This window comes from Molothrus aeneus, chromosome 17, assembly GCF_037042795.1.
Source record: "Molothrus aeneus isolate 106 chromosome 17, BPBGC_Maene_1.0, whole genome shotgun sequence".
Taxonomy (NCBI): domain Eukaryota; kingdom Metazoa; phylum Chordata; class Aves; order Passeriformes; family Icteridae; genus Molothrus; species Molothrus aeneus.
Window position 1 is genome coordinate 10,556,022 of NC_089662.1, and position 25,986 is coordinate 10,582,007.

A 25,986-nucleotide genomic window follows, 5' to 3' on the forward strand; every position below is an offset into this window, starting at 1 on the left:
AGCAAGCAGCCTGGAAAGAAGTTGGAAGACGTGGCTTGCAAAAGGGAAAGCCTTTTCCAAGTATGGGATTTTCAGCCTGGTTTCTTCCACTCTGCCTCCAGAAGCCATCTCAGTTGGAGCTGTGTGTTGCCTCAAAGGGATCTGAAACTTCAACCTGTCAGTAAATCTACCCCAGTGCCATTTCAGGGGAATCTCTTCACTCCTTGAGTCCTCACCTCTGCTTCCCATCTGGAAAAGTGAGGTCCCAGCCTCAGCTGATGCCAGGCATGTCACAGAGCTGCCACACATGGGAAGGGGTTTTTAACCATCCCAGCAGCAGCACAAGCCCTTGCTTTAGCTTCTGGCCCTGTGTGTTGTGCCTCGATGTCCATGTAGCACACCAGGACAGTCAGTGTGCCACATTCTCCACTTCCTTCATCTCACCTGCTCACCGTGCGGCCATTCCTGGTGAATCCCTCTCACCTGTGCCCTTCAAAACCTGCTGGGCAGGCACACAGTCTGCTTCTAGGGGCTGTATTGTGATTGCATCCATTATTGAAGAGGTTGTGGGACTGTCAGATGAGCCAAGGAGCTGCTCAGCAGCAGCAGGATCAGCCTTACACCCATTCTGTTCTGTCAGTTTAAAATAATGTCTGAATCTCGAGTGCAGAGTGTGTGGTTGGCAGGAAGAAAGGCAGGAGCACACCTTGGGGGCCTGAAAGTTTGCCAGAAGACAGGCATCTTGCCTGTGGAGCTGGGGTCAGAATTTCCCTGAGGAAAAAATGTATCTGGGCAATTCTTTTTGTCTGTCTCATGATTAACTCTTCACAGATGAGTTCTTTTCTAGCTGGCAAAACGCTCCTTGGCTTGCAACACTCTGTGCTTTGCAGTCTGGGGATGCAGAGCACACTGAGAGCTCTGGATTTGCATTGAGGATTGCAGTGATTTATATTTATTTCTCCCATTAGGCTGTTGAGCAGATTGAGAGTGGATGTCTCTGTTCCAGGACAGTGTGGGATTATTGTGGTGCACCGACAGAGTGGGAACCTGTCACTGCCTTCTGCACCACAGAGCTGCTTCCCTGAGCATTCCCTCCCATGTCCAGCCCCAGTTTTCCACTCCAGTCCCTTCACAGCCTCTCATGCCTCCCATTCCAGGTACAGAGCAGACCAAGCAGATTGTCTTTGCTCCCAGCACGGAGCCAGCCTTTGTCACTGTGCCCCAGAACAGCTTCGGGGAGCCCTTCGTGCTCAACCCCAGCACCTGGTCCCTGGTTATTGAAGCACAGGGGGTGCTGCTGGTAAGGCCCTGTGCTCCACCCACCGTGGGGGCTTCAGCAGCTCCCTGGGGACAAGTGTGCCAAGCATAACACCTCTCCCATCTCTCCTCCCAGGACTACCTGGTTTTGCTGCCCAGCTCATACTACGAAGCACCAATCCTGCAGCTGAAGGTCACAGAGCCTTGTGTCTACCAGCCAGCCCCTGAACAAGCCACCCAGAAGTAAGGATCTGCACATCTCTGTGCTGTGTGGGGCTTGCTCAGCACCTCTTGGCCTGAGGTTAAGGAATATACACAGTGCATGCTCAGTGATGCAGTAAAATTGCTCGTGGAGCACTTGGCTGTGGCAAATAAAGCTTGTGGAACCTGCAGCAGCCCAGAAAGCCAGCCCATAGATCTCCTCATCCAGGACACAGCCAGTCTGTGTTTTCTCATGGGCCCTGGAGGGCCAGCTCACCCAGTGACACCACAGCCCACCTGGGCTGGGCTCCCAGTGCCAGGTTGTGTGTGTCCTTGAAAATGGCTGCCCTGAGTGGGTTTTGCTGGACTATTCAGAATGAGCAGTCTGGTAAGTGTTTGGACCATCTCAGTGTATCTGCTTGCTCAGAACCTCTCTGTCCATGTTGTAAGAGGGCTGGCTGGGCTCTGGACACTGGTTGTCCCATCCACCATAGTAGTGGTCCCCAGGACAAAGCCCACTGCAAGGGGAGAAGTTTTTTGTTGTTTCTGCTCTCCCTGGTCCTGTAATGCCCACTCCCTTGCTTCCCACTGCCCAGAGCTGCTCCTTGGCTCTCCTGATAGACCAGAGCCTTTTGCAAACTTGGCTGGGCCCAGGCTGGCTGTTTGGGTGTTCCAAACTTTCATAACTGCTGTAACTTTTGTACTTCACCATTTATTTCTGTGTGTTTCCAGCTGCCTCCTGTACAAGTACCTGTCTGTGGAGGGCTTCCCTGCCGTGCCAGGGGTGGATGCAGTGTGCAGGCTGGACAACAGGCTCCCCAGGCTGTGTCCCACAGAGCAGCTGACCCCCTCCCACCCCCCCATGGCCACCTGCAGTGGCACTGATGTGAGTGCCACTTCTGTTTTGTCCCCTCCTGGCCCTGTCCCCCCTGTCTGGGGCTTTACTTTTTTAAGTATCCATGCCATGTCCCTCATATCTTCCCCTCAAAGTTGTGTCTTCCTCCTTGATTTTTCCCCCTGCTTTTGCAGCATCTGTCAGGTTAGTTTTGGCATGTTTTGGTCCTTTGCACTGCACCTCATTTCCTCCCAGACCATTTTCTCGTAGTCACTAAATCTCCCAATTTTCTGATTTTTTCGGGTTTTTTTTTTCAATTGCATTTCATTTGATCATATCTTTACCTAAACCAGAAAGGCTTTGCACCCATCACCCCTGCAGCTGTGTGCTTGTGTGCTTGTTCAGGGCCCCCCAAACCCAGCGTCTCACCTGTAAAGGTTTGTGAGGATCGGATGAGATTTGCTGCGTCGTCCCCTGAGCTGCAGAGGAGGCTGCCTTGTAGCACCCTGCACACGCTCCCTCAGTCCTCCCTCTGTGCTGCAGGTGGAAGTGCAGCTGTCCCTGCCCGTGGCCCAGCCTGGGAAGCACGTGCTGCTGGTGGAATACGCCAACACCAACGCCCTGCAGAGCGTGGCCATCGCCGTCAGCTCGCCGCGCTCGGCCACGCAGCAGGGCACCTTCACCTTCTACCCCTGTGCCTACAGGTAAGGGCAACTCGGGGCACGAGGGCTCCAGTTCTCTGCCTTGGCAAGGGCAGCCTCCCCTCCACTTGAAGTTTTTGGGGTTTACCAACAAAGCAAGCTCCAGTGTTGTCCGCCTAAGCTCTGCGTGTCCAGACTCATTCTAGCTGGACACAGATTTTAGTCCCCTATCTCAGGGAATTATGTACCTGCCTCTGCCAGGAGATAATCTTGGGCATCTGTTTACAGCTGAATTGTTGGTAGGGACCTTGACTTAGGGAATGGCCTCCAGGCAGGTTTATTGGAGACAGGTCAAACCCTGTCTGGCTTCAGATTGCGACCTTTGCAGTAGGAAACAAATGTTTGGGGTGTCCTTGGAAAACTTTGCTCTTGTGAGCAGCCAGAAAAAACATCAAAAGATTTCCAGGGACTTTGTGTAAATCCCCTCAGGACACAGAGCTGGCAGGACAAGAAATGGGTCATGACCCTGTGCAAGGCTGATTTCAAAATGTGTGTTTCTCTTGCAGTTTCCTTTGTCGAGGGATTGCTGTGGATTCCCAGAGTCGAATGGCAACTTTTGAACTCACCTCAGAGGCCACTGTTCGTTTCACCTCTGATCTGGCTGATTTCTTCCTGGTGAGGCTCCCTCTGAGGGCAGCTCTGTCAACAGGTCACAGGGGGGAAAGGCTGGACTGGGAGCCAGCCTGCAGGAGGGTTTTCTAGTGCTGTTGGGACTGGATACTGGATCTTAGTCTGGCTTTTCTGGTCCTGTTTGGATTGGATACTGGATCTTAGTCTGGGTTTTCTAGTCCTGTTTGGATTGGATACTGGATCTTAGTCTGGGTTTTCTAGTCCTGTTGGGATTGGATACTGGATTTTAGTCTGGGTTTTCTAGTCCTGTTTGGACTGGATACTGGGTGTTAGTCTGTGTCACAACCAGTCCAAGTGGAGAGTGTGGTCAGTGGGGTGTTTTGAAGTAAATCATGGGGCTGGGAGCGGGGAGGAGATAGAAGCAGCTGCTCGTGCAGAGGGAGCTCTGTAGCAATGGGGCAGTCCTTTTATCTTGAAGATATTCCTTGTTTAGCCAAGGATAGAAGAATCCCATCCATATGTGGAGCTTCTAAATGCCATAATGTTTGTGCCAAGGGCTAAGGGGCAGTAAGCAGAGGTGTGACTGCCATGCACTGGCTGGAGTGCCTGCTGGCTGGTGGGCACAGGGCCAGCTGTGGCTGCAGGGGCACAGGCTGTCACATAACCAGGTGTCTCTCTCCCTTGTGCAGCACAAAGTGTACCTGATCCCTGCTGCACAGTTCACCATGGAGCTCATCGAGCCCAAGGTGCACTGCATCAGTGTCCATGGCACCTTCTCATCCAACAGGTGAGAGTCTCAGGTCCCCCTTGGCTTTAGCATCAATGGGACTTCTTCCAAAAACATTTGCTTGTCCTGGTTCCCTCAGGCTCAGAGACTTTTTTAAGTCCTTGGTGAAGAAATCTCCAGCTGAGGTGAAGCTCCTTGCTTGTGTCCTGTGAGCACAGAGTGGGATCAGACTGATGGTGCTGTGCCTGAGCCCCACTCTGCCTCCTGGGGCAGACACTCAAGTGTCCCAAACAGGCATTCCTGTGCTTGCTCACATACAGCAACACCCTTGCTGTATCCAGATTTTCGACAGTGTTTCAGATAAATATTTGCAGAGGAATTGGCCTGTGCCAGGCTGCTGTTCTTCCTGCAGAGCCCCTGTCCCAGAGCCCCAGGGGTGCTGGCAGTGAGCTCTCCTCAGCAGGCACACCTTGTAACCCACCAGCAGTCACAGGCATGCTTCCCTCCTCTCTTTCTCTCTGGACATACTCACATCCTGCTTACTCCTTGTTTTCCAGCAGCTCCTGTGTCCCCTCAAGATTCCTGAAGCTTTCTCAGTCAATCATTTTGGAGGGCGCCCAGGCTCTGCCCATTCCCCCAGAGGTGCCCCTGGCCCAGGCTGTCCATGTGGCTCCATCTGGGGTGCCAGTGGAGCCTGCTCCTCGTCCTCCCACAGCCATGGACCCCACTGCAGAGCTCATCCTCCTGCAGTCCCCACAGGTAGGGGCACAGCCAAGGGTTGGGCTGGTTTGCTGGTGCTGTGACACTGCACCACTCGGGCAGGGAGAAATTTTCCTTACCTGTTGATTAATGCTTTATCAATTAGCATTTTCAGAATTTAATCAGAGCTTTAAACTTCTCCCTGAACCTGTAATTCCTGTGGACTCACCTGTCTTGACTTTATCCAAATTTGTTTGGTTCCTGGGATGCCAGGAAAAGCTTTTCAGGTGGCAGCATTAGAGGGGAGAGCATGTGGAGGCACGGGGGGCTGGATTCACTGAATTCCCAACACCTGGCAGCTGTGCAGTAATTCAGGGACATGCCAGCTGTGGGTGCAGGTGTCAGGTGTGGGTTTTTGTCTGTGTTCTCCCGTGCTGGGGCAGGCTGCAGTGGTGTTCAGCAGCAGGATCCAGAGCCTGGGACGCTACGCCTTCATCCTGCACCTGTACCAGCCCAGCCACCCCAGCTTCCCCGTGGAGGTGCTCATCAATGGAGGGCGCATCTGGCAAGGTGAGAGCAGCAGGGACCTGGGCAACTGCTGGCTGGCAGGAGCCCTGGGAGCTTTCCATGCCAGGGGATGACTGTGGTTTCTTTAGGGATTGCAAAAATGAAGGAAGGCTGACTTACCCCTTCCAAACTGGGAGGATGGGATGGGTGTCACAGACCATCTTTTATGAAAAATCCTTTCTTTAGGATTTTTTCTCCTGAGAAGCTGAGAGGCCTCAGGAACAAAATGGAAACAATGGTTATCTGCTGCTGTGGAATGCAACAGGTGGATCTGTGATTGGCCCATGTGGTTGTTTCTAATTAATGGCCAATCACAGTCCAGCTGGCTCGGACTCTCTGTCCAAGACACAAGCTTTTGTTATTCATTCTTTCTTTTCTATTCTTAGCTAGCCTTCTGATGAAATCCTTTCTTCTATTCCTTTAGTATAGTTTTAATGTAATATAAATCATAAAATAATGAATCAAGCCTTCTGAAACATGGAGTCAGATCCTCGTCTCTTCCCTCATCCTAAGGCCCCTGTGAACACGGTCACAGGATGGGGACTCAAGGGACAGGTGGGACAAACACATTTGTTGTCTTTTCAGGTCAGACCAATGCAAGTTTCTGCCCCCATGGCTACGGGTGTCGGAGCCTGGTGGTTTCTGAGGACCAAACCATCCTGGATGTCACTGACAATGATCTGACGGTGGTGGTTCGAGTGCCAGAGGGCAAGCAGCTGTGGCTGGTGAGCCTCTCTCCAGGAAGCTCCCACAGCATGCTGGGCAGAGGGCTTTTCACTGGATTTTTGTCACTGTGTGAGCTCAGGAATGTTCCCCACCATCACTCATCTCTGAACTACCCGAGAACTTGCCAAGTCTCCAACCTTAGTGGAGGAGATTCTGCCCTTGGGGGCAGAATTTACCGGGGCAACTTCTGTATATGACATTGTCCTTCCTTGTCTGGTTTTGATATCAAAACCAGGCAGAAATTTAAGCTGTTATTTTGCATACATAGTTTGTGATAATCCAGAATAAGCCTTATTCCTGCTCTAGCAATATTTTAAACCTGTGTAATACTGTTTGTTCAGGCAGGCCTCATCATGAGAGGAGGTAGCCCTTGTTATTCTCAGGCAGCAGGACTAGAAGGTTGACCAAAATGGGGATAAATGGCTGAAAGACAATTGGAGCCCAGGTGCCTTCATGTGTAGAAATTTCAGATGATAAAGACTGCCTCCCTGCTGTGCTCTGGGGATATTCTGCCTGGTTTTAGTCCAGTGGATTTGTGCTGTTCCTCATGTGGAGCTTTAGGTTAAATGTACCCTGAGGGACAGACCTCAGTGGAGAGGTGGCTCCTGGTCTGTGCAGTACTTGGTGTGTTGTGTTCTGTCCCAGCAAGGCACGGAAGCCTAAAGGTGCATTTGCACTTTGGAGTCATTTTAGATGGTGCTTGTCTGTCTGAGCTGGCTCACCCAGCTCACCCTTGCTTTGCAGGATTACATCCTTGTGGTGCCTGAGGACAGCTACACCCCCCAGTACCTGCAGGAGGAACCCCTGGACAAGTCCTATGATTTCATCAGCAGCTGTGGCATCAACAGCTTCTACATCAAGTGAGATGCTTGGCATTGGGTGCCCACAAGCTGCACACTCCTCAGGGAGCAGCAGCCTTTCCCTTCTGTATGGCAGGCCAGGGGCAGGTTGAGATTTTCCTTCTGTTGCCCAGACACGGATATTCAGGAGCTCTCAGTGTCACAGGACTCTCTCTCCCACTAAGCCCCCATGGCTGCAGGAGATGCGGGATTTGGGTGGTGTGGAGGCTGTGGGTCCCACTAAGCTCCTGTGGCTGCAGGAGATGCTGGATTTGGGTGGTGTGGAGGCTGTGGGTCCCACTAAGCCCCCGTGGCTGCAGGAGATGCTGGATTTGGGGTGGTGGGGAGGCTGTGGGGACGTGCAGCACTGACCCCTCCTGCCTCCCCCTGCAGCCCCAGCACGTCCTCGAGGTTCTGCCGTGACTCTGCCATCTCCCTGTCCCTCTTCTACAACGACGGGGCGCAGCCGTGCGGCTGCCACGAGGCGGGGGCACGGGGCAGCCAGTGCCAGCCCCTCGGGGGACAGTGTCCCTGCAGGCCCAACGTCATCGGCCGCCAGTGTTCCCGCTGTGCCACTGGCTACTGGGGCTTCCCCAACTGCAGGCGTGAGTTCCCCCTCTGCCTCCCCTGCTCTGTGTCCATTCCTCACACTGGCCTTGGCTCCTGGGTCTGGCTCACCCAAACCCAGCCTTTTTCTGCCCCTCGCAGCCTGCGACTGTGGGACGCGTCTGTGTGATGAGGTGACAGGGCAGTGCATCTGCCCTCCCCACACCCTGAAGCCTGAGTGTGTTGTCTGTGAGCCCCAGACCTTCGGCTGCCACCCCCTGATCGGCTGTGAGGACTGCAACTGCTCCCGGCCCGGCGTGCAGGAGCTGACAGAGCCAGGCTGCGACGTGCACAGTGGGCAGTGCAGGTGGGGCAGCCTTGTTCTGGCACTGGGGACATCTGGGCTCCCTGCTAGAGTCCCCTGCTGGGACACCTTGTGCAGAAATGTGCAGAAAGGAGGTGGGGAAAGCTCTGAAAGCTCTTGTGTCCCCCCAGGTGCAAGCCCAACATCATCGGGCGGCAGTGTGACCTCTGTGCCCCTGGCTACTACCACTACCCTGAGTGCAGGCGCTGTGACTGCCACCAGGCTGGCACCCAGGCCAGCGTGTGTGACCCCGTCACGGGGCAGTGTCACTGCAAGGTCAGTCCCCAGTGCCTCCATGTGGTGCTTTTCTCCTTGGCTTGACTCCAGCTCTGGCAGGGGGTGGCAGAGGCTGTGCATGCCCAGCCTGCCCCGTGGGGTGGTGGGTTCAGAGCACCCTGAGAAGCTCTTCTCTCCTCATCCTTCCTGGCCATGAAGTTTCACTCCTTGGGCTGTCTCTGGAGGAGATGGCCAGTCTGAGTCCAGCCCTGTGTCAGAGCTGGTTGCAGTGGGAGCTGTCAGCCCTATTGGCTCCTTGCTCCATGGCAGCAGATTAACTCAAACAGCTTCTGAGCTGCCCTGCTCCAGCCTCTTTGTAGGGCTTACAAGTGCTTTCTCTAGGTGAATTTAATGTTTGGTGGGTGCTGCTAAAGCAGACCTGTTTGGGGGACTGCTTTAACATCTTCCAGCACCACAGCACTTTGCTTTGATCACTCAGCCAGCCATCCCTGTCCTCCACTGAGGCCTTGAGAGAAACCGCTGACACTTGAGCTTTGCTTATCTTTCAGGAAAATGTGGAGGGCCCAAGGTGTGACCAGTGCCGCCTGGGGACATTTTCTTTGGATGCCACCAACCCCAAGGGCTGCACCAAGTGTTTCTGCTTCGGTGCCACCGACCGCTGCCGCAGCGCCGAGAAGCACCGAGCTGAGGTGAGAGGGGCTGGGGCCACCAGAGCCTGCAGGTCAGGTGTGTCCCATCCACCTGGCTCCCTGCTGCCCTCGGGTCTCTGTGCTGCATTAATCCTACTGAGGATACACCATGAGGAGGGTTATCTTTGACTCCCTGTGCCCATCTCCTGCTTTCAGCCCCTTTTCCTGGTCTCTGGGGTCTCATGTGCTGGGCGGGGGTGATGATCAGCTTTCCTGTGGCTTCATCGGGATGCATGTGAGGTGTGAGCCTGTTACTCCCCTTTCTGCTGCTCTGGGATCTGTTCTTCTGGAGCATCAACACACAGATACTTTCTGTAACTCCACTAGAAGACCCAGAGTTGCTCTTCCCCTCCAGTTTGTCGACATGAACGGGTGGCTCTTGCTGAGCAATGACCGCCACGAGGTGCCAACAGCTCTGAGCCCACGGGAGCTGCTCGTCACTGCTGACCTCAAAAACCTCCCAGATGCCTACCAGGAGCTCTACTGGCTTGCACCCAGCTCCTACCTTGGGGACCAGGTAAGAGAATGGGGAACCACCCTGATCCCACCTGCAGACACTGCGCACACTGCAGTTGAGCACAGTTGATGGCCACTTGAGCACGGCCATCTCTGAGTTGTCTCAGTGCTGTGGACTTGCAGGAATGTGTGGGATTTGTCTCTCTCCCTCAGGTTTCCTCCTATGGAGGGCACCTTCGCTACGAGCTGCACTCCAACCCTCGCAGGGGTGACGTGTTCATTCCCATGGAGTCCCGGCCAGATGTGATCCTCAAGGTGCAGCCCAAGAAATGCCCTGGTGCCCCCTGCTAATGCAGGAGCAGGGTGAGGTGATGTCTGACACCTTCCTTGCTTTTCCCAGGGAAATCAGATGAGCATCATGTTTCTGGAAGGTGCCTACCCGTCCCCAGGGGAGGCACATCAAGGCCAGCTGCAGCTGGTGGAGGTGAGTTTGCACACACAAGTGAAGTGTTCAGATAACGCAGGAAAGGACAAGACTGTCACAGTCGTATTTTCTGAAAAATTCCTTTGCCCAGATTTTCTCTTGGGAAGCTGAGAAGCCTCAGAGAAAAAGGAAAACAAATTCTTATGTCATTTGCTTCTCCTGTGTTGTGCTCACATGTGGAATGTGTTTGGAGATTGTTTATCCAACAGGTGATTGTTTCATTGGTTTCATGTGAATTGTTTTGACTCATTGGCCAATCAGTGCCAAGCTGTGTCGAGGCTCTGGAAAGAGTCATGAGTTTTCATTATTATCTTTTTAGCCTTCTGTAAGTATCCTTTCTGTATTCCTTAGTATAGTTTAGTATAGCATTCTTTTATATAATATAGTATCATAAAATAATAAATTAGCCTTCTAAGAATATGGGGTCAGATTCATCATTCCTTCCTTCATCTGGGGAACCCAGCAAATAGAATACAAGACCTAATGCAGATGGAGGGAGAGGTGCTTGGAGCTCAGAATTTTAGGTTTTAGGCTCAGAATTTTAGGCTCTTTCACCCATGCAAAGGGGAAAGATTCCAGCAGCAGGGATGTGGAGGCTGGGCTGGATGTTCAGATGTTTGTGCTTCCTGCCAGTAACGCCAGGTTTTCTCCCGCCAGGGGAACTTCAGGCACACAGAGACTCACAACCCTGTGTCCAGAGAGGAGCTGATGATGGTGCTGGCAAACCTGGAGCAGCTGCAGATCCGGGCACTCTTCTCCCAGCTCTCTTCCTCTGTGTCCCTGCGCCGTGTGGTGCTGGAGATGGCCACAGACACAGCCACGGGTGTCCGTGCCAGCAACGTGGAGCTGTGCCTCTGCCCAGCTAACTACCAGGGGGACTCCTGCCAGGTGAGGGGGAGTGGACAGGCTGTTCCAGTCAGAGGGGTCCGATAGTCATGTTTTGGGTGCCAGCTGCCTCCAAGCTGGCTCTTGAGGGCTTCAGTTGTCTTGTTCCAAAGGAAGGAACATTTCCCCATCACAACACTGTTCACTTGTGAGAGGTGCAGATGTTCCATCTGCCTTCTTGGAAGGGACGTGATGGGGAAATCATTCAGGTGTTGCAGTACCTTGGAATGGGTCTTTCTCTCTGGCCAATTCTCTCCTGGCTAAAAGGAGCAAGAAGGAACTGTGCTGAAAAATCTTCATCTTTGCTTATAATCTTTTCTCCATCAGTACAACCCAGTGGGAATTCTGTCATGGAAACTCATTTAGTTTCTTTGCTTTTCCCAAAAGTATCAGGCTGTTTTTCAGACCTCTGCCTTTTTCTGTCTCCTCAGGAATGTGCTCCAGGTTACTACAGGGACACCAAAGGGCTCTTCCTGGGAAAATGCATCCCCTGCCATTGCAATGGCCACTCAGATCAGTGCCTGCCAGGCTCTGGGATATGCCTTGTAAGTAAACAGTGGAGCAGTGTGATATTTTGGAGTTAGGAGGTCTGTAGCATGTGATTCAAAAGCTCTTTACAAACTGACTAGGCTGGCAGAACCATGCCTGAGTTGGAGCATGGGCTTCACTGCTTCAGTGGTGACCCTGCTCAGGGTCAGCTTAGGGTGCAGGGCAGCTCTGGGAGAGAGGAAGGACTGAGGCATCCTGATGGGGAGTTTTTAGTGCATCCACCATTCTTGTTGTCAGTGCTGAGCCTAGGATTTGCCTTTTCCTTGCAGAACTGCCAGCACAACACAGAAGGAGACCACTGTGAGCGATGCAAGGACGGCTACATGGGCAGCCCCTCTGCCCAGGAACCCCTGCACTGTGTTGGGTGCCCATGCCCTCTTTCAGTTGCCTCCAACAAGTAAGCACCCCAGGATGGGATTGCCTGTTTGGCCTCACTGTTTAACCACTGGAACCAGGGCAGGTGTCCCAATGCCAGCCTTGTCCTTGTCCCCAAAGGCCTCTTACCTGAGGCCCCAGCAGCCCACAAGGAGTGACCAGCTCCTCTGGCACCACATCAGGAGTAACTGCTCCTCCCTGTGTCCCCATTCTCATTTCAGTTTTGCTGTTGGCTGTGTCCACAAGGGATCCAACATGCAGTGCCTCTGCAAGCCAGGCTATGCTGGACCAAACTGTGAGCGGTAAGGGGGGTGGCACCCGTGTTTGGGGGGCTCACTAACCTCTGCAGACACTGCTGTGGCAGAGCAGTTTTCTCCTTGAAGACTGCAGCAGAAACAGCTGCTTTGTTCTGGCAGCCTTTCCTTCAGTCCTCTTCAGCCTGCAAATGCCCAGCTGCTGAAATTCTGTTACTGTGGGTGTATGACTTAGGTGTGCTTTGCCTTGACTTGCAGACTGTGATGTAGGCACCTTTCTGAGGTATCCCAAGGCAAAACACAGAGTGCTTTGAGATCCCTGAGGGTTGCAGCAGTTACAAGTGTTGGATGCTCACGCCGTTCCAGTTGTGCAACTCCAGGCTGCAGGATCCTCACTGTGTTGTGACTTGTGTTTCCCCAGGTGTGCCCCGGGATACTTTGGCAACCCGTTGGTGATTGGCAGCTCGTGCCAGCCCTGTGACTGCAGCGGGAACACGGATCCCAACATGCTGTTCAGCAGCTGTGACCCGCTGACGGGCGCCTGCTCGGGCTGCATGCACCACACGGCCGGCGCGCGCTGCGAGCTCTGCGCGCCCGGCTACCACGGGGACGCCGTGCTGGCCAAGAACTGCACCCGTGAGTGGGCAGCCAGCCCAGGGGCAGGGCGAAATGGGAGGGTGCCCATTCCCAGCACTCGTCTCCCTCTGAGGAGCAGCAGCCCAAATGCAGCTTGTAAAAGGGGTCGCGTGTCGCTGACGTATTTTATGAAAATCCTTTCGCTAGGATTTTTCTCCTGAGAAGCCTCAGAAAAGAAATGTAAACAGTAACTATCTGATGGCTGTGGAATGTGGTCTGGAGGTGGTTTACCAGCAGGGGCATCTTTGATTGGTCTCATGGGGATTGTTTTTAATTAATGGCCAATCACAGCCAGCTGTGTCGGACTCACTGAGTCTGTCACAAGATTTTGTTACTCATTCCTTTCTAGCTTTCTGATGCCTCCTTTCTCTTTCTTTAGTATAGTTTTAATATATAATTTTCTTTTAATATAATATATATCATAAAATAATAAATCAGCCTTCGGAAACATGGGGTCAAGATTTTCATCTCTTCCCTTGACCTGGGGACCCTCAAACACTAGCAGAGTCATGGGCATAAGTTGTTGTGAGAAGCAGACCCAAGAGGAGAGAGGCTCTGTCTTAACTTTGATAGATAAGGGGGAAAGAGCAGTTTTGCTGTTAGCAGTAAGTGTTGTGAGTGGCTGACAGGCTCTTCAGTTTAATACTGGATGTATTTTTCCCTGGCAGAGTGCAGCTGTTCGCCTTGTGGGACTGACTCCTGCCATCCACAAACTGGCCAGTGCTTCTGCAAGACTGGAGTGACCGGCCCGCACTGTGACCGCTGCGAGGTGAGGCTCACCTGGGCCCTGGGGTGGTGCCTGTCCTTGCCATGGGGATGGGGGGCAGCCCTGGTGTGTCATCCCCCAGGCCTGTGAGCCCAGCAGGGCTGGCTGCCAGCTGGTGAAGGCTGAACTTGCATGAGTACATGGCAAAAGCTATTAAAGATCTGGCAGCAAGCAGTGCAGGCAGCATTCCAGTAAAGTGGCATCATTTGTGAAGCTGCAGTAAACCCCATTTTGCTGAGTGCATCCAGCTTGGGCAAGGGCAAGTTCACGGGGCAGTGCTGTGGCACGCCTGTGCTCTCACTGCAGCTCCACATCTTTACCATGCTGCTTTGAATTTTGTGGCGCTCAAAACACACCTGGAAAGGAAAAGGGGATCCCCCATCACTGACCCAGGAGAGAGGCACACTTGCTGACCTATCAAGTTTAAGAGGTTTATATGACCTGACCTTGTTCATACAAGTCAAGGAGAGAGGAGGAGTTCCCTCTAAATCCCACGGCATCAGTAGTCTTTGTATTCCAATAACAAATCAACTAAGTCCACACCGTGTAAAACTTAACCTTAGTTTTATGTTTATTTCCTGACGTTTTCCTGTAAATCAACCAGAAATTAAGAATGAGCTTGCCTTTAGATTTCTTAAATAAAACCAGAAATAAACTAAACCAAAATAAATTAAAAACAAACAAAAAATTCTCACCCTCCCCTAAATAAGATAATTAAAAACCTATATATATATATATATATATATATATATATATATATATATCAGACAATTTCTGATGCAACACTGAGTAAAGCCATTGGCTAGGATATGAGGAGGACTTTTATTTTCTCCCCGTTGTCCTTTAGATGGAAAAAAAAAAAACAACCCAAAACCCAAGGGTATCCATGTCCTGCTTTTCCCTAGGAGGGCTACTACGGCTTTGAGGGCTGCTCGGGCTGCCGGAGGTGTGACTGCGACGTGGGCGCCGTGGGCAGCAGCTGCCACCTGCAGAGCGGCCAGTGCAGCTGCCTGCCCGGGGTCAGCGGCTCCCGGTGCCACCAGTGTGCCCCGGGCTACTGGGGCTTCGGCCAGGGCGGCTGCACAAGTGAGTGAGTGTGGGTAGGAATGCGGGTTTTTGTTAAACGGAGTGAGTGGCACGACTGTCTTTTGTTTCTTCGGAAAGGAAAGAAGCTTAGAAGTTTGTCTTCTTAATTAAGTAAAAAAAAGAAAAGGCATCTCACAGGCCTAAAAGACTTCACTTTAAACTTAAGGATGGGTAATTAGACAAAAGCCAAAAAGTTTTGCTTGGGCAATTTGCTAGAAAAAGAAGAGAACAAAGAAACTAATTGCTTTTAGTGAGGTGTTTATTTTACTAGGAGCAAGAACTTCCTGCACCTGAATAGGTTTTTCTCTGTAAGGAGTTTGTTATTTTGCCTTTTATTAAACCTTTTTTCTTCCAACACTCCAGCAAAAGCCATTCTGCTAATTTTATGCCTCCAAAGGTAGCTGAGCTATCTTAAGTGAAAAACAGACCTCCAAAAGCTTATAGTACCTAGCTCAAAGAAGCTCCTATTACTAGTGTGGGGTCCCAGCCAGGGGCACTGGGACAGGGCTGTGCTGCTGGTCCAGTTGTTGGAGGGAGAAAACAGCTGGCAGCTGTCTGAGGGACCCTGCTTTGCACAGGGAACCCCCAGCAGCAGCGTGTGGATGGGCACAGCTGGAATAAAACCTCTCCTTCCCCTCTCCCCAGAGTGGTAAAAGCCCCAAATGATTCTCTGTTTCTTGTTCCTGCAGAGTGTGAGTGCAGAGGGGGCTCCTGTGACCCCCGCACTGGGGAGTGCAATGCCCCAGCGTGCTCCAGAGTGGTAAAAGCCCCAAATGATTCTCTGTTTCTCGTTCCTGCAGAGTGTGAGTGCAGAGGGGGCTCCTGTGACCCCCGCACCGGGGAGTGCACGTGCCCCAGCGGGCTCACGGGGAAGCAGTGCGACGTCTGCCTGCGCCAGCACGAGGTCCTGGTGGCCAACGGCCCCGACAGCGTCAAGTGTGAAGGTCTGTGTGCCCCTGTCCTGGGGAAGGAGGGGAGGGGAGCCCGGGAGAGGGCCTGTGCTGACTGCTGTGTCCCTGCAGTGTGTGACAGCTGTGTCCTGCTCCTGCTGGAGGACCTGCAGAGCATCGAGATGTCCTTCCCGGCCATCCGCGGCCAGCTGGTCACCCTCAATGCCAGCTCCATCGCCTGGGCTCGCCTCCACGGCCTCAACGGCACCATTCTGGCCATTGCTGTATGTGGAAGGCTTCACATCACCTTCTGCCCCTGTTTCCTGGCCTACTGGCCTGATTTAGCCTCTTTTTTTAATTTTTTTCCCTAGAACCAGCTCCGTGAGTACCACAGAGCCATGAGCAGGGTCAGGCAAAGGGCTGATGAGCTGGAGGATGAGAACATGGATCTCACACAGGACCTGAACGCGCTGCAGCACAAAGTAGGGCATTTCTCCATCTTTCTTTGCCAGAGCACAAGTCCCCCTTTTACCAAAATGAGGGTTTTGAAGCCTGTGAGGAGCCTAGTTCAGGAAGGTTGGGTGTCCTGCTTGACCAGAACTAAGTTGCAGTGTTAAGTGCTCAAACTGGATTACCTGCTTTCCTTCCATGGAGAGCTGTGAAACATTTCATAATACTGATAGTTTTTCTTGATTTACTGCTTGCTTTTGAGGTGGCTCCAACTTTAAGCAGTAAAAATAAATTCAATCAAATATCATCTCTAGAAGGGACATACAAGTAAGGAAACAAAACATCTGGGTCCATCATGGATGCAATCAATATTGTCTAAAACCTAACAGTCGCATCTTCAGAGAATGGATAAACTGAGTAAGATTTAATTTCAATTGATTTGATTTATAAACTGCCTGCTTCTAATCAGGGAGGGGGAAAAATCTCTACTTGATGACATACCTCCCCAGACAGCTGCAAAGACAAACTGCCCTGTGTGTACCAGACAGCCAGACTGCAGCCCCCTGTCACTTGATCAGGACCCAGGTGTGCCTGGCTCCAGGCTTTGGGGCTTTCCTTCTGTTAAGAGCACAGAACAGTGCTGAACTCTGTGGTGTTGGGATTGTTCCAGCATCCAGAGCCTGTTGCATTGGAGCTGTATTTAATGCTTGTGCTTCTCTGAAGGTGCTAAATAAGATCATCCTTCAGTACATTGTGGGACAGGCTCCTTCAAGGACCTCACAAACAACACATTCCCAGGCCTTGTGTGCCTTTTGGGAACAACAGTCCCACTGACAAATGACATAAAATATCATCTTATACTTGAACTATGCCATTGTTTTTGTGGTAGATGACCATGACTCACAGAGAAGCGGTTCGTGTTGAGCAGCACACGAGGGACATGTACCAGAGGGGGGAACAGCTCCTGCTGCACATCCAGAGCATCCAGAGGGGCATTGCAGGTATGTCAAGAAGGGTCTTCACTTTGAGGTTTTTTCCCCATGTGATATGCCAAGTAATGCAGTGCTCAGAGAATGCCATGGAGAGAACAAAGAAAACAAAAAAATCAAAGGAAGAGCCCTGCAGAATCCCAGCTTTTACCCTGACCAGCCTTATTGTGAGTCTCAGCTGCTTGGCTAAACATAAGTCTGGGGAAAAACAAATTAAACTTCCACAAATGTTACTAAAATGCATAAAACACGGGCAGTCTGCACTGCAGCTTCAGGAGAGATTGAGCAAAGCAGAGTGGCTGGATCTTGGACAAGAGGTAAAGCCACAGAAAGATGCTCAGGATGTAACATCTGTTACTGCTAGTGGCCAAGGAGGCTGAAACCTGGGCCAGTGCCTCTGGGTGGTCTCAAGCAGTTTGTTGTCCGAGTGCTGCCTGAAAGCCGTCAGTGCTTTGTGAGGAGAGCCTCAGGGAACTGTGAAGGCCCTGGTTTGGTCAGTCTGATGGGGTGTGGGTTTCCCTGCAGAGCTGGTGCGGCAGATGGCCAGGTTCGGGGCAGAGAACGCCAGCACCACGTCCGGAGAGGAGTTCCGGCAGAAGCTGGCCGAGGTGGAAAGGATGCTGAGGGAGATGAAGGAGAGGAGCCTGGGAGCCCAGGAGGAGCTGGCAAGGCGTGAGCACGAGGAGGCTAAGAAGTGTGAGTTCAACTTGATGGCTGCCCAGGTCCTGCTGGGTCTGGCTTGGAGCCCACTGCACATCATGGTCATGTTTAGAGAGTGCTGTTAAGGACCAGGCACCCCCAGCCATTTTTGTAGGAGTTACAAAGTCCCCTGTGACACTCCAACAGGATAATTTGTGGTTCCTTTTCCCTTAAGGCAAATTTCAGAGCAGAACTAAGTGGGTAGTTCTGTTTGATGAACAAAAATGACAACACTTAGAACCAGGAATCACCGTTATTATGTGATGTATTCACATCACACATGGATGGGAATAAGTCACACCATGTTTCTTCCTTTTTGCTGTTCCCATAGAGTAACAACAGCAGCCAGCTCCCACAGTAGCTCTGCTGTCCTGAGGGCATCCTTGCAGGAGTGAGAGCAGTGAGCCCAACCAGGGATGCTCTCACTGCAGGACAAGAACACTTCTGATTAACAAGCCTTGGCAAAGCATAACTCAGTAGCTGAAAGCTGGAATTATAAACTGACTCTTGTGGGAAATAAGTAATTTTTCACAGTGGAAGTAATCAAGGCCTCAGGTCCATCACCTGGATCTTTTCAGGCATGGCTTGGTGTCTTTGAAAGAGATCCCATCTCTCTGAGGGTTTGTAGACAGTCATGGACAAGATCCTGTGCCGTCTAGGCTGAAGAGGAGGGAGGGAGGGATGGGGAAGATGGTCACTTCTGGCCTTGATATGTGCCAAGACCAGAGCCAGGCTTTGAGGCAGCCAGGCACAGAAAGAGTGTTCAACAGAGGAAGAGGAATTAGCGAGAGTTCTCCCCCCTGTGCAGTGCTGCATCGTGTGAAGAGCGAGCTGCACGCCCGCTGGCAGTCCAACCAGGACCTGCTGAGCAGCATCCAGGAGAGGCTGGCCCAGCACAGCTCCCAGCTCATGGATCTGAGAGATGCCCTCAACGAGGCTGTGAACAAAACCAGGCAGACAGAGGAGCTCAACAGCCTGAACCGAAACAACCTGGAGGAGACTCAGGTAGACCTTCTCCATGGTCCTGGCCATGGGGTGAGGGGGGCTGTCCCAGCCCTGCTGCTCCCTAACCCTGGGTCTTTGTGTCCAGCAAAAGAGCCAGGAGCTCCAGAAGCAGCATGCACTGGTGCAGGAGACCCTGCAGATGGCCAAGGACGCCCTTGCTCAGGTCTCTGACTTCCTGCAGATGATGGAGCGTGCCAAGGAGGTGAGTGGCAGAGGCACTCTGGCGTGGGCAGAGGGAGAGCTGTGGCAGCCCTCAGCAGTGACACGTGTCCTTGCAGGCGTACGAGAAGCTGGCAGCCCTGCTGGATGGGGCCAAGCTGCCCCTGACCGAGCGGGTGAAGAAGTTCTCCCCGGCCAGCAGCAAGATCCCCATGGTGGAGCAGGCAGAGGAGCACGCCCGGCTCCTGGATGAGCTCGCAAGGAACCTGTCTGGGTGAGGCACTGTCCTGAGCCTCACTGGTCAGGCTGTCTGCTGCCAGAGCTGGGGATGGGAAGCTGCAGCCCCACCGTGTCAGGGAACAGCGGGGTGTCACCTCCAGAGTTACACTGGAGCACACATTGTGCTGAGCAGCACAGAGGGGTTTGTCTGTGTGGGCATGGGCAAGAGCCTGTTTTCCATGGACTTGATGGCTTCATCTTCCAACACAGCATCATCCAGGACACAAACCAGGATGGCTTTATCCAGAGGGCAGTCAATGCCTCCAATGCCTATGCCAGCATCATTGAAGCTGTGAGGAAAGCAGAGCAAGCAGCCCACGATGCTGACAAGGCAGCCAGCGAGGCCCTGATGGTACGTGCTGTGGGGAGCCCTGTGAGATGGGCAAAAAACAAACTCCCTTCCCTCTGACAGGAGGGCACTGTGCTCTGTGCCTGAGAGCAGAGTCTGCCACAGCTGGGGCCACACTCAGTGTTTGGGTCTCCCTGTCACACCCCACTGCAGCTGTCTGAACGAGCATTTTTGTGTGCAGCCAGAGCCCTGAATCCCTCCTCAGAGTCTCCCATGCTTGTTTCACAGAATGTCATATCAGAAAACCTTGGGGCCACCTCCAGAACGCTGAAGAGGAACAGCAGCAGCCTGGAGGAGGCTGCAAGGAGACAGCAGAGCAAACTCAATGGGGGTGAGAGAGGCTCCTGGTAGGATCTGCTGTCCTTTGGGCTGGACTGAGCTCCAGCAAACAGCATGTGCCTTTCTTTAATTGCAGCTATTAAAGGCACTCTGCAGACAGCAAAGGACAAGCTGGCTGATCTCCGTGTGAAGAAGGAGCAGCTCCTGACCCAGCTGCAGTCTGTGCAGGACATGCTGGGCAGGGAGCAAGGTTTGTTCTGGGGTGGCTGGACTGATTCTCTGCTCCCTTCTTCGTGCACTGACTGTGATCCAAGGTGCTTCCTCCCTGCTCCTGGACACCTCAGAGATATTTCTTTCTTTGCAGAGGACACAAAGGACACAATCCAGAATGCCAAAGCAGCTGCTACTGAGGCCAACGAAACAGCTGCAAGAGTGGAGGATGCCCTGAGCACCATGAAGAAGAACCTGGATGAGTGGAAAGATCAGTATGGAGGCCTCCGAAATGAAGACCTGAACCAGGCAGTCCAGGATGCCAGGAAATCTGGTGAGTGCTGAGCCTGGTGTGCCACAGGGTGAGTCTGATAGGAGCCACTGCATGCACAGATGTCCCCAGAGTATTTTTGAAAGCTGTGCTTTGCAACTCCAGGTCAACAGCAGAGGGAGGTAGCCAGTCCTGGATGCTTTAAGTCCTGGCCCTTTTTTTTTTCCTCTCCTGCAATGTCTGTATCACCTCTAGCTTTACTGCAGGAGGTTGCATGCACTGGAGCATTCTCAGACCCCCTCAAGGATGATGGATTTAGGGGGATCTCTCTCTGACTGTCCCAGCTACCACTGCTTTGACTTGCATTTCTCAACCTGCCTGACCTTTGCATTTCCCTTCCTTGCTAACCTCCAAAACTCTTGGCTCCTCTTCCAACCCCAGTGTCCAGCCTGGAGAGCACCATTCCCCTGCTGCTGGAGAAGCTGAGCAGCCTGGAGAACAGGAGGAACAAAAATGCCACCGTGTCAGAGAACATCGTGAGGATCCGGCAGCTCATCACGCAGGCGAGGAACGCTGCCAGCAAGGTGAGGCTGAGGGTTGGGCTGGGGGCCTGGGCTTGGAGGAGGGCTTACCTGAGGGTGGCATGCAAAGGGGAGAGTGTTTGGAGCCACTAGGCAGGGTCTCTTTCTCATGGGATTTGATAGAACTGGCAGTGACCAGGCAGGTGGCAGTGGGCTCAGTGCCACGGGGTTGGATTTGTCTCCCTACAGGTGAAAGTGCCCATGAAATTCAATGGCAGCTCAGGGGTGCAGGTCCGGATGCCCAGCAATCTGCAGGATTTAGCTGCCTACACATCCCTCAAATTCTACATCCAAAACCCCGAGCCCAGGAGCCAGCAGGACGAGGCAGAGGAGGGGCGGTTCGTGTTGTACCTGGGCAGCCAAGAGGTGAGATGGGGCCAGAGGGTGATGGAGCCCTTTTTGCATCAGTGATCTCCATGCCTGGACATCAGCCCCTCACCTGGTCCCTGAATATCTTTGTGGGGGACACAAAGCCCCTGGCTGCAACCATCAGCCTGGGTTGTGGAATAGGGGCTGTTTGTCCAGTGCAGCCCTGGGAGCATCAGGGAGAGCTCCTGCCTGTCCCAAATGCCAACATGTGACCCTGTCTCTCCCTGAGTTCAGGCCACTGGAGACTACCTGGGCATTGTGCTCAAGGACCGCAGAGTGCATTGGATCTACAAACTGGGAGATGAGGAACCAACCTCCCTGAGTGTTGATGAGGATATTGGAGAGCAGTTTGTCACCATCAGCATCAACAGGTGGGGCCTTTCTTCAGGAGAGGGCAGGGTTTGCTCCTTTGGGGTGTCCCTTAATCTTGACCATCCCTCCCTGCTGCAGGATCCTGCAGTACGGGCACATGTCGGTGATCGTGGAGAGGCAGAGGGTGCACGAGATCAAGGGAGACAGCGTGGCCAAGGGAGAGCAGGGGCTGCTCAACCTGGACCCACGCAGCGTGGTCTTCTACGTGGGGGGCTACCCCTCTAGCTTCACGGTGAGGCAGGCAGCAGGGAGGGGGCTTCAGGAGACTCTCACAGGAGGGGAAACCCTGTTTAAGTGTTGTGTTTAACCCCCAGCCTCCTCCTGCCTTGCGCTATCCCAACTACCGCGGGTGCCTGGAGCTGGACACGCTGAACGAGGAGGTGGTGAGCCTGTACAACTTCCAGCACACCTTCGAGCTGGACACGGCTGCCGAGAAACCCTGCGCCAGGTGGGCACTGCGGGACCAGCCCTGCCCCGGGGCACTCAGCTCAGCCCTGCTTGCTCCATGCCTTGGGATGATGCCTCTTGCTGTGTGTGTGTCCCAGGTCCAAGTCCACGGGAGACCCCTGGCTCACGGACGGCTCCTACTTCGACGGCAGCGGCTACGCCGAGATCAGGTTTGAGAGCCAGTTCGGCACCACCAAGCGCTTCGAGCAGGAGATCCGCGTGGTCTCCTACAATGGCATCATCTTCTTCCTGGAGAACCAGGCAGGTGCTTGCTGCCCTGGGGAGCCTTCATCCCTCAGTGGACAGCCCCAGTTCACAGGTGTTCCCAGTTCAGGACGCTTGGGAGAGGAGGGCTTTGAGGATCTCAGGGCTGCTTGGAGCAGGATTTCAGCACTGTTGTTAAAAGCTATGAGAGGACTGGACCCAAACCTCACAGCAGTCACTTGGCTGGTGCTGGAGGGGCTCCCCAGAACTTGGGCCAGGGTTCACTGAGGCAGGCAGTGCTGCAAGGAGCATTTCCAGCTGGCAGTGTTATCCCTGTGCCACAGCACAGGGCTGCTGATTGAAAATAAATCCCAAATAACTGTGACCAGGGCACTGGAAGTGGGACCTGCTCCCAGCAGTGCTAAAGGGCAGGTGGGCTCAGTGCCACAGCTGCATCCTGGGCACCTGCTGAGTGTCCATCCTGCCTCCCCCAGGGTCAATTTCTGTGTCTGGCCATCCGGGATGGGAAGCTGGCTCTTTACTATGATTTCAGCTCTGGCCTGGAGATGGCAAAACCGAGCAACTCCTCGTCCCTCACCATCAGCAGCGCCACAAACAAAGCGGTAAGAGGTAACGGGGCTCTCTTGGAGGGAGGGCTCCTCATCCAGGGTGGGGAGGCACATGGACCTTTGTTTTTGAGGGGGGCAGAGCTGCAGGAAGTTTTTTGACTTGAGACATTAACTTGACACTTTGTCTTGCCCTCTGTGATGGACCTAACTGCCCCAGACTGACGGATCATTTCTCTGTTCTCTCTGCAGATCCAAATTTTCCTCCTCAAAATGAATAACAAGAAGCGCATCCTAGTGCGGGTGGAGCGCCTCACCATCTTTGTGGTGGAGCAGGAGAACTCCCTGGAGAATGCTGTCTCCTACTACCTGGGGGGTGTGCCCCCAGCTGTGCTGCCCCCCAGGTGGGTCCAGCCTGCAATGGGGTGGGACAGCATGTTCCCCTTGAGTCCCTGGTGGTGGCCCTGGCCCTTTCTCAGCCACATCCAGGGCTGTTGGAACCCTGCTGAAACTGGGGGGGAAGTTTTCTCTCCCTGTCCATCATCCTGAGCTTTTAGGGATGGTAGCTTTTCCATCTCTGGTGAGGGATGAAGTGCTGGTGGGTGTCACCAAGTCCTCCTTTGCCATGCTGTGTGCTTTGGAGCAGCCTTGACACTGGAAATACCCATGACCATCATAGTTCATTCCCAGGCACTTTGCTTGAAAGAGCTGCGGGGCCAGATCCTGCCCAGGGCTGTGCCCTGCCTGGGGCTGTGCTTGTTAACGCTGTCTGCTTCTCCTGCAGTTTGAAATCTCTCTTCCCCACGGGTGGGCCCATCCGGGGCTGCATGAAGGGCTTGAAGGCTCTTGGCAAATACGTGGACCTGAAGCGCATGAGCACCGTGGGCGTCAGCTACGGGTGCACCTCGGACCTCCTGGTGAGCACAGAGCCCTGGCAGCCTGGCCAGCCTGCTGGGGAAGGGTCTGCAGGGAAAGGGAGCAGGACAGGCCCCATCTCCCCTCATTCACACAGAAACAAGCATAAACCTCCCACATCCTCAGTGTAAAGGGGTCGTCATGAGGTGCTTGCTCCACATGCTTGGCCATAGCAACAGCCAGAGCCAGCAAGGAAGCAGAGCTCCTCACTCATGTCCCAGTGCCCCAGCCAGGCCAGGCCAGGCTCCCACCTTGCCTCTGTGCTGTCTCTCACAGGTTGCTCGCTCAGTCAGTGTCCATGGCCACGGCTATCTGACCCTGGCTCTGACAGATGTGCCAGGGCTGAGGGACTTCTACAGCGGCTTCAGCTTCCAGACAAGCCAGCCTGAGGGGCTGCTCTACCACCACTCCACCCAGGTGGGCACCTGCAGGCCCCCAGATATGCCAGCAGTGGGGCTGCTGGGGAGGGTGCTGCTTCCCCTTGGGAAAGAAGGGATTTTGATGGGGCCACGATGTGGATCTGCAGTGAGATCTGCACCCTGAGCTCCTGGAGGGCAGTGGGGTTCAGCTGCTGAGCTGCTGGGTGATGCTTTTTCTGCAGGAGGGGACATGCCAGGTGTCCCTCCAGAGGGGCCAGCTGGCCTTGAACCTGCTGGGAAGCGAAGTCATCACTGACAGTGCCTATGCAGATGGCAGGGCTCACTACGTGGCCTTCTACAGCGATGCCCGTGGGTACGTGTGCTGCTGTGGGTGCCGTTGGGGGCCGGGCTGCCCACAGCCACGGGGTCCTGCTGAGCCCCTGCTGCCACCCCCAGGGTCAGGCTGTACGTGGATGACGAGCTGCAGGACAGCAGGACGGGCACCAGGCACAGCCGGCGGCAGCGGCGCCAGGAACAGCGCCGGCTCTTCCAGCTCGGGGGCTCCCCGGAGCCAGGGGCCCTCAGCAACCTCAGCGGCTGCATCGGGAACGTCTTTGTCAAACGGTGAGTGACACCATGCCCCTTCCACACAGCAGGGCCCCGCCCCTTCCCACCTCCCAGATGGTCTGACAGGGACCTTTTCTCCCCGTGTGTAGGATGTCAGAGCCGCAGATGGTGGTGGACCTGCAGCAGAACGTGGAGAGCATCAATGTCACCATGAGCTGTCCCGTGGGCGAGCAGTCACAGCAGCTCAGAGTCACTCCGAAGAAGGACAGGCGGAAACCCAAGGTACCAGCTGCTGCCAGAACTCCCCACATCCTCCTCCTCATCCTCCTCAGGTGCTCAGCTCTGCTGGCAGGGCAGGGATGCTCCCCTCACTCCATTCCCTGGTGCACACTGTGTAGGTGCCAGGCAAGCCAGCGCCCAAGGGCCGCCGCCACGACCAGGACGGGCTGTGCCAGCTGCACCCCCAGCCCCGCACAGCCAGGGGCTCCTCCCGCTTCGGGGGGACCCCGAGCAGCCGCTGGGAGTTTGATGAGATCCCAGCCTCCTTTGGGTGGAGGTGAGCCTCGCCCTGTGCCCACCCCATGCAATCCTGGCCCTGGGATCGTGGCCTGGAAGCACGTGTGCCGTGCAGTTGCAGGAGAGCCGGGTGCTCCCATCACTCTCTGTCCCTGCAGGTCCCATTTCTCCCTGGAGGTGAAGCTGAACTCCTCCAGTGGGCTGCTGTTCTACGTGGCAGGCGAGCGGGGCTCCTCCATGGCTCTCTTTGTGTCCAACGGGCGCTTTGTTTTCCTGGTGGAGCTCGGCAGGCGCCGGCTGCGCATCCGCAGCAGGGACAAGTACCGTGACCGCCGGTGGCACACGGTGAGCAGCGGGGCACAGGCTCAGCAGCACCTCCCTGAGCCACATCAATGCCCCTGCAAGGGCTGGCTCCCTGCAGCCCTGCTCTGGGTGCTGCTTCTCGATTGCACATCCCTACTGTTCCCTTGCTGTTCCCTGCAGTTCCAGGGGAGCAAAGGGAACAGCAAAATCACAGCTGGGGCTGGCTGAACCTCTGAGCTGAGGCCTCCCTTTGCTGGGGCTCCTCCCAACCCAGTCTTGGCACTGACCTTTGCTCCTTGCAGGTCTTCTTCAGCAGAGACCAGAGCCGGGCCCAGCTGGTTATTGATGGGCTGCGAGCCCAGGGTGCCGCAGTGGCCACCACAGGGCTCTTCGTGGCCCAGAGCCCCTTGTATGTGGGGGGGCTTCCAGCTGGAAAAGCCAAGGCTCACATACCGGTAAGGGCTTGGCGGCCCCATGGCATCACCCCCTCTCAACCTCTTCCCAGTCCCATGGCAGCACCTGGTGCCTCCCAGCTTTTGCCCCTTCTGTGCTCAGTGGCCTCTCTCCACAGGCTGCATCAGCCTCCAGCTTTGATGGCTGCCTGAGGAACCCCCAGCTGGACGGGAGGCCCCTGGGTCCCCCCTCACGCGCTTTTGGGGTGACGCCGTGCTACGAGGGCGTGCTGGAGAGCGGCGTCTTCTTCACCACGGATGGCGGCTCCATCACCTTAGGTACCCCACTGTGGGCTGGGACTAGGAGGGTCACATTCCATGGGAATG

General features: G+C 54.2%; 1 protein-coding gene across 1 annotated transcript in view; it reads left to right on the top strand.

Moving 5' to 3' along the window:
- LAMA5 (laminin subunit alpha 5) overlaps positions 1–25,986 on the top strand; it is an 88,704-nt gene that overhangs the window by 60,042 nt on the left and 2,676 nt on the right. Inside the window, exons 24-76 of the mRNA XM_066561883.1 lie at positions 1,137–1,279; positions 1,373–1,479; positions 2,170–2,323; positions 2,816–2,976; positions 3,480–3,588; positions 4,233–4,330; positions 4,828–5,029; positions 5,413–5,539; positions 6,122–6,261; positions 7,007–7,122; positions 7,495–7,706; positions 7,810–8,014; positions 8,143–8,287; positions 8,797–8,937; positions 9,293–9,454; positions 9,607–9,708; positions 9,794–9,877; positions 10,535–10,765; positions 11,194–11,307; positions 11,581–11,708; positions 11,908–11,988; positions 12,362–12,576; positions 13,245–13,345; positions 14,248–14,428; positions 15,229–15,372; positions 15,451–15,602; positions 15,690–15,800; positions 16,658–16,769; positions 17,283–17,453; positions 18,265–18,461; positions 18,547–18,663; positions 18,740–18,894; positions 19,110–19,251; positions 19,477–19,579; positions 19,664–19,777; positions 19,892–20,071; positions 20,450–20,592; positions 20,779–20,955; positions 21,193–21,329; positions 21,409–21,562; positions 21,645–21,778; positions 21,876–22,038; positions 22,476–22,604; positions 22,800–22,951; positions 23,332–23,464; positions 23,739–23,879; positions 24,064–24,194; positions 24,278–24,445; positions 24,538–24,670; positions 24,787–24,944; positions 25,063–25,249; positions 25,510–25,662; positions 25,779–25,938. Of these exons, the coding sequence (XP_066417980.1) occupies positions 1,137–1,279; positions 1,373–1,479; positions 2,170–2,323; positions 2,816–2,976; positions 3,480–3,588; positions 4,233–4,330; positions 4,828–5,029; positions 5,413–5,539; positions 6,122–6,261; positions 7,007–7,122; positions 7,495–7,706; positions 7,810–8,014; positions 8,143–8,287; positions 8,797–8,937; positions 9,293–9,454; positions 9,607–9,708; positions 9,794–9,877; positions 10,535–10,765; positions 11,194–11,307; positions 11,581–11,708; positions 11,908–11,988; positions 12,362–12,576; positions 13,245–13,345; positions 14,248–14,428; positions 15,229–15,372; positions 15,451–15,602; positions 15,690–15,800; positions 16,658–16,769; positions 17,283–17,453; positions 18,265–18,461; positions 18,547–18,663; positions 18,740–18,894; positions 19,110–19,251; positions 19,477–19,579; positions 19,664–19,777; positions 19,892–20,071; positions 20,450–20,592; positions 20,779–20,955; positions 21,193–21,329; positions 21,409–21,562; positions 21,645–21,778; positions 21,876–22,038; positions 22,476–22,604; positions 22,800–22,951; positions 23,332–23,464; positions 23,739–23,879; positions 24,064–24,194; positions 24,278–24,445; positions 24,538–24,670; positions 24,787–24,944; positions 25,063–25,249; positions 25,510–25,662; positions 25,779–25,938 (7,710 nt within the window). The remainder of the gene's footprint in view (positions 1–1,136; positions 1,280–1,372; positions 1,480–2,169; positions 2,324–2,815; positions 2,977–3,479; positions 3,589–4,232; positions 4,331–4,827; positions 5,030–5,412; positions 5,540–6,121; positions 6,262–7,006; positions 7,123–7,494; positions 7,707–7,809; positions 8,015–8,142; positions 8,288–8,796; positions 8,938–9,292; positions 9,455–9,606; positions 9,709–9,793; positions 9,878–10,534; positions 10,766–11,193; positions 11,308–11,580; positions 11,709–11,907; positions 11,989–12,361; positions 12,577–13,244; positions 13,346–14,247; positions 14,429–15,228; positions 15,373–15,450; positions 15,603–15,689; positions 15,801–16,657; positions 16,770–17,282; positions 17,454–18,264; positions 18,462–18,546; positions 18,664–18,739; positions 18,895–19,109; positions 19,252–19,476; positions 19,580–19,663; positions 19,778–19,891; positions 20,072–20,449; positions 20,593–20,778; positions 20,956–21,192; positions 21,330–21,408; positions 21,563–21,644; positions 21,779–21,875; positions 22,039–22,475; positions 22,605–22,799; positions 22,952–23,331; positions 23,465–23,738; positions 23,880–24,063; positions 24,195–24,277; positions 24,446–24,537; positions 24,671–24,786; positions 24,945–25,062; positions 25,250–25,509; positions 25,663–25,778; positions 25,939–25,986) is intronic.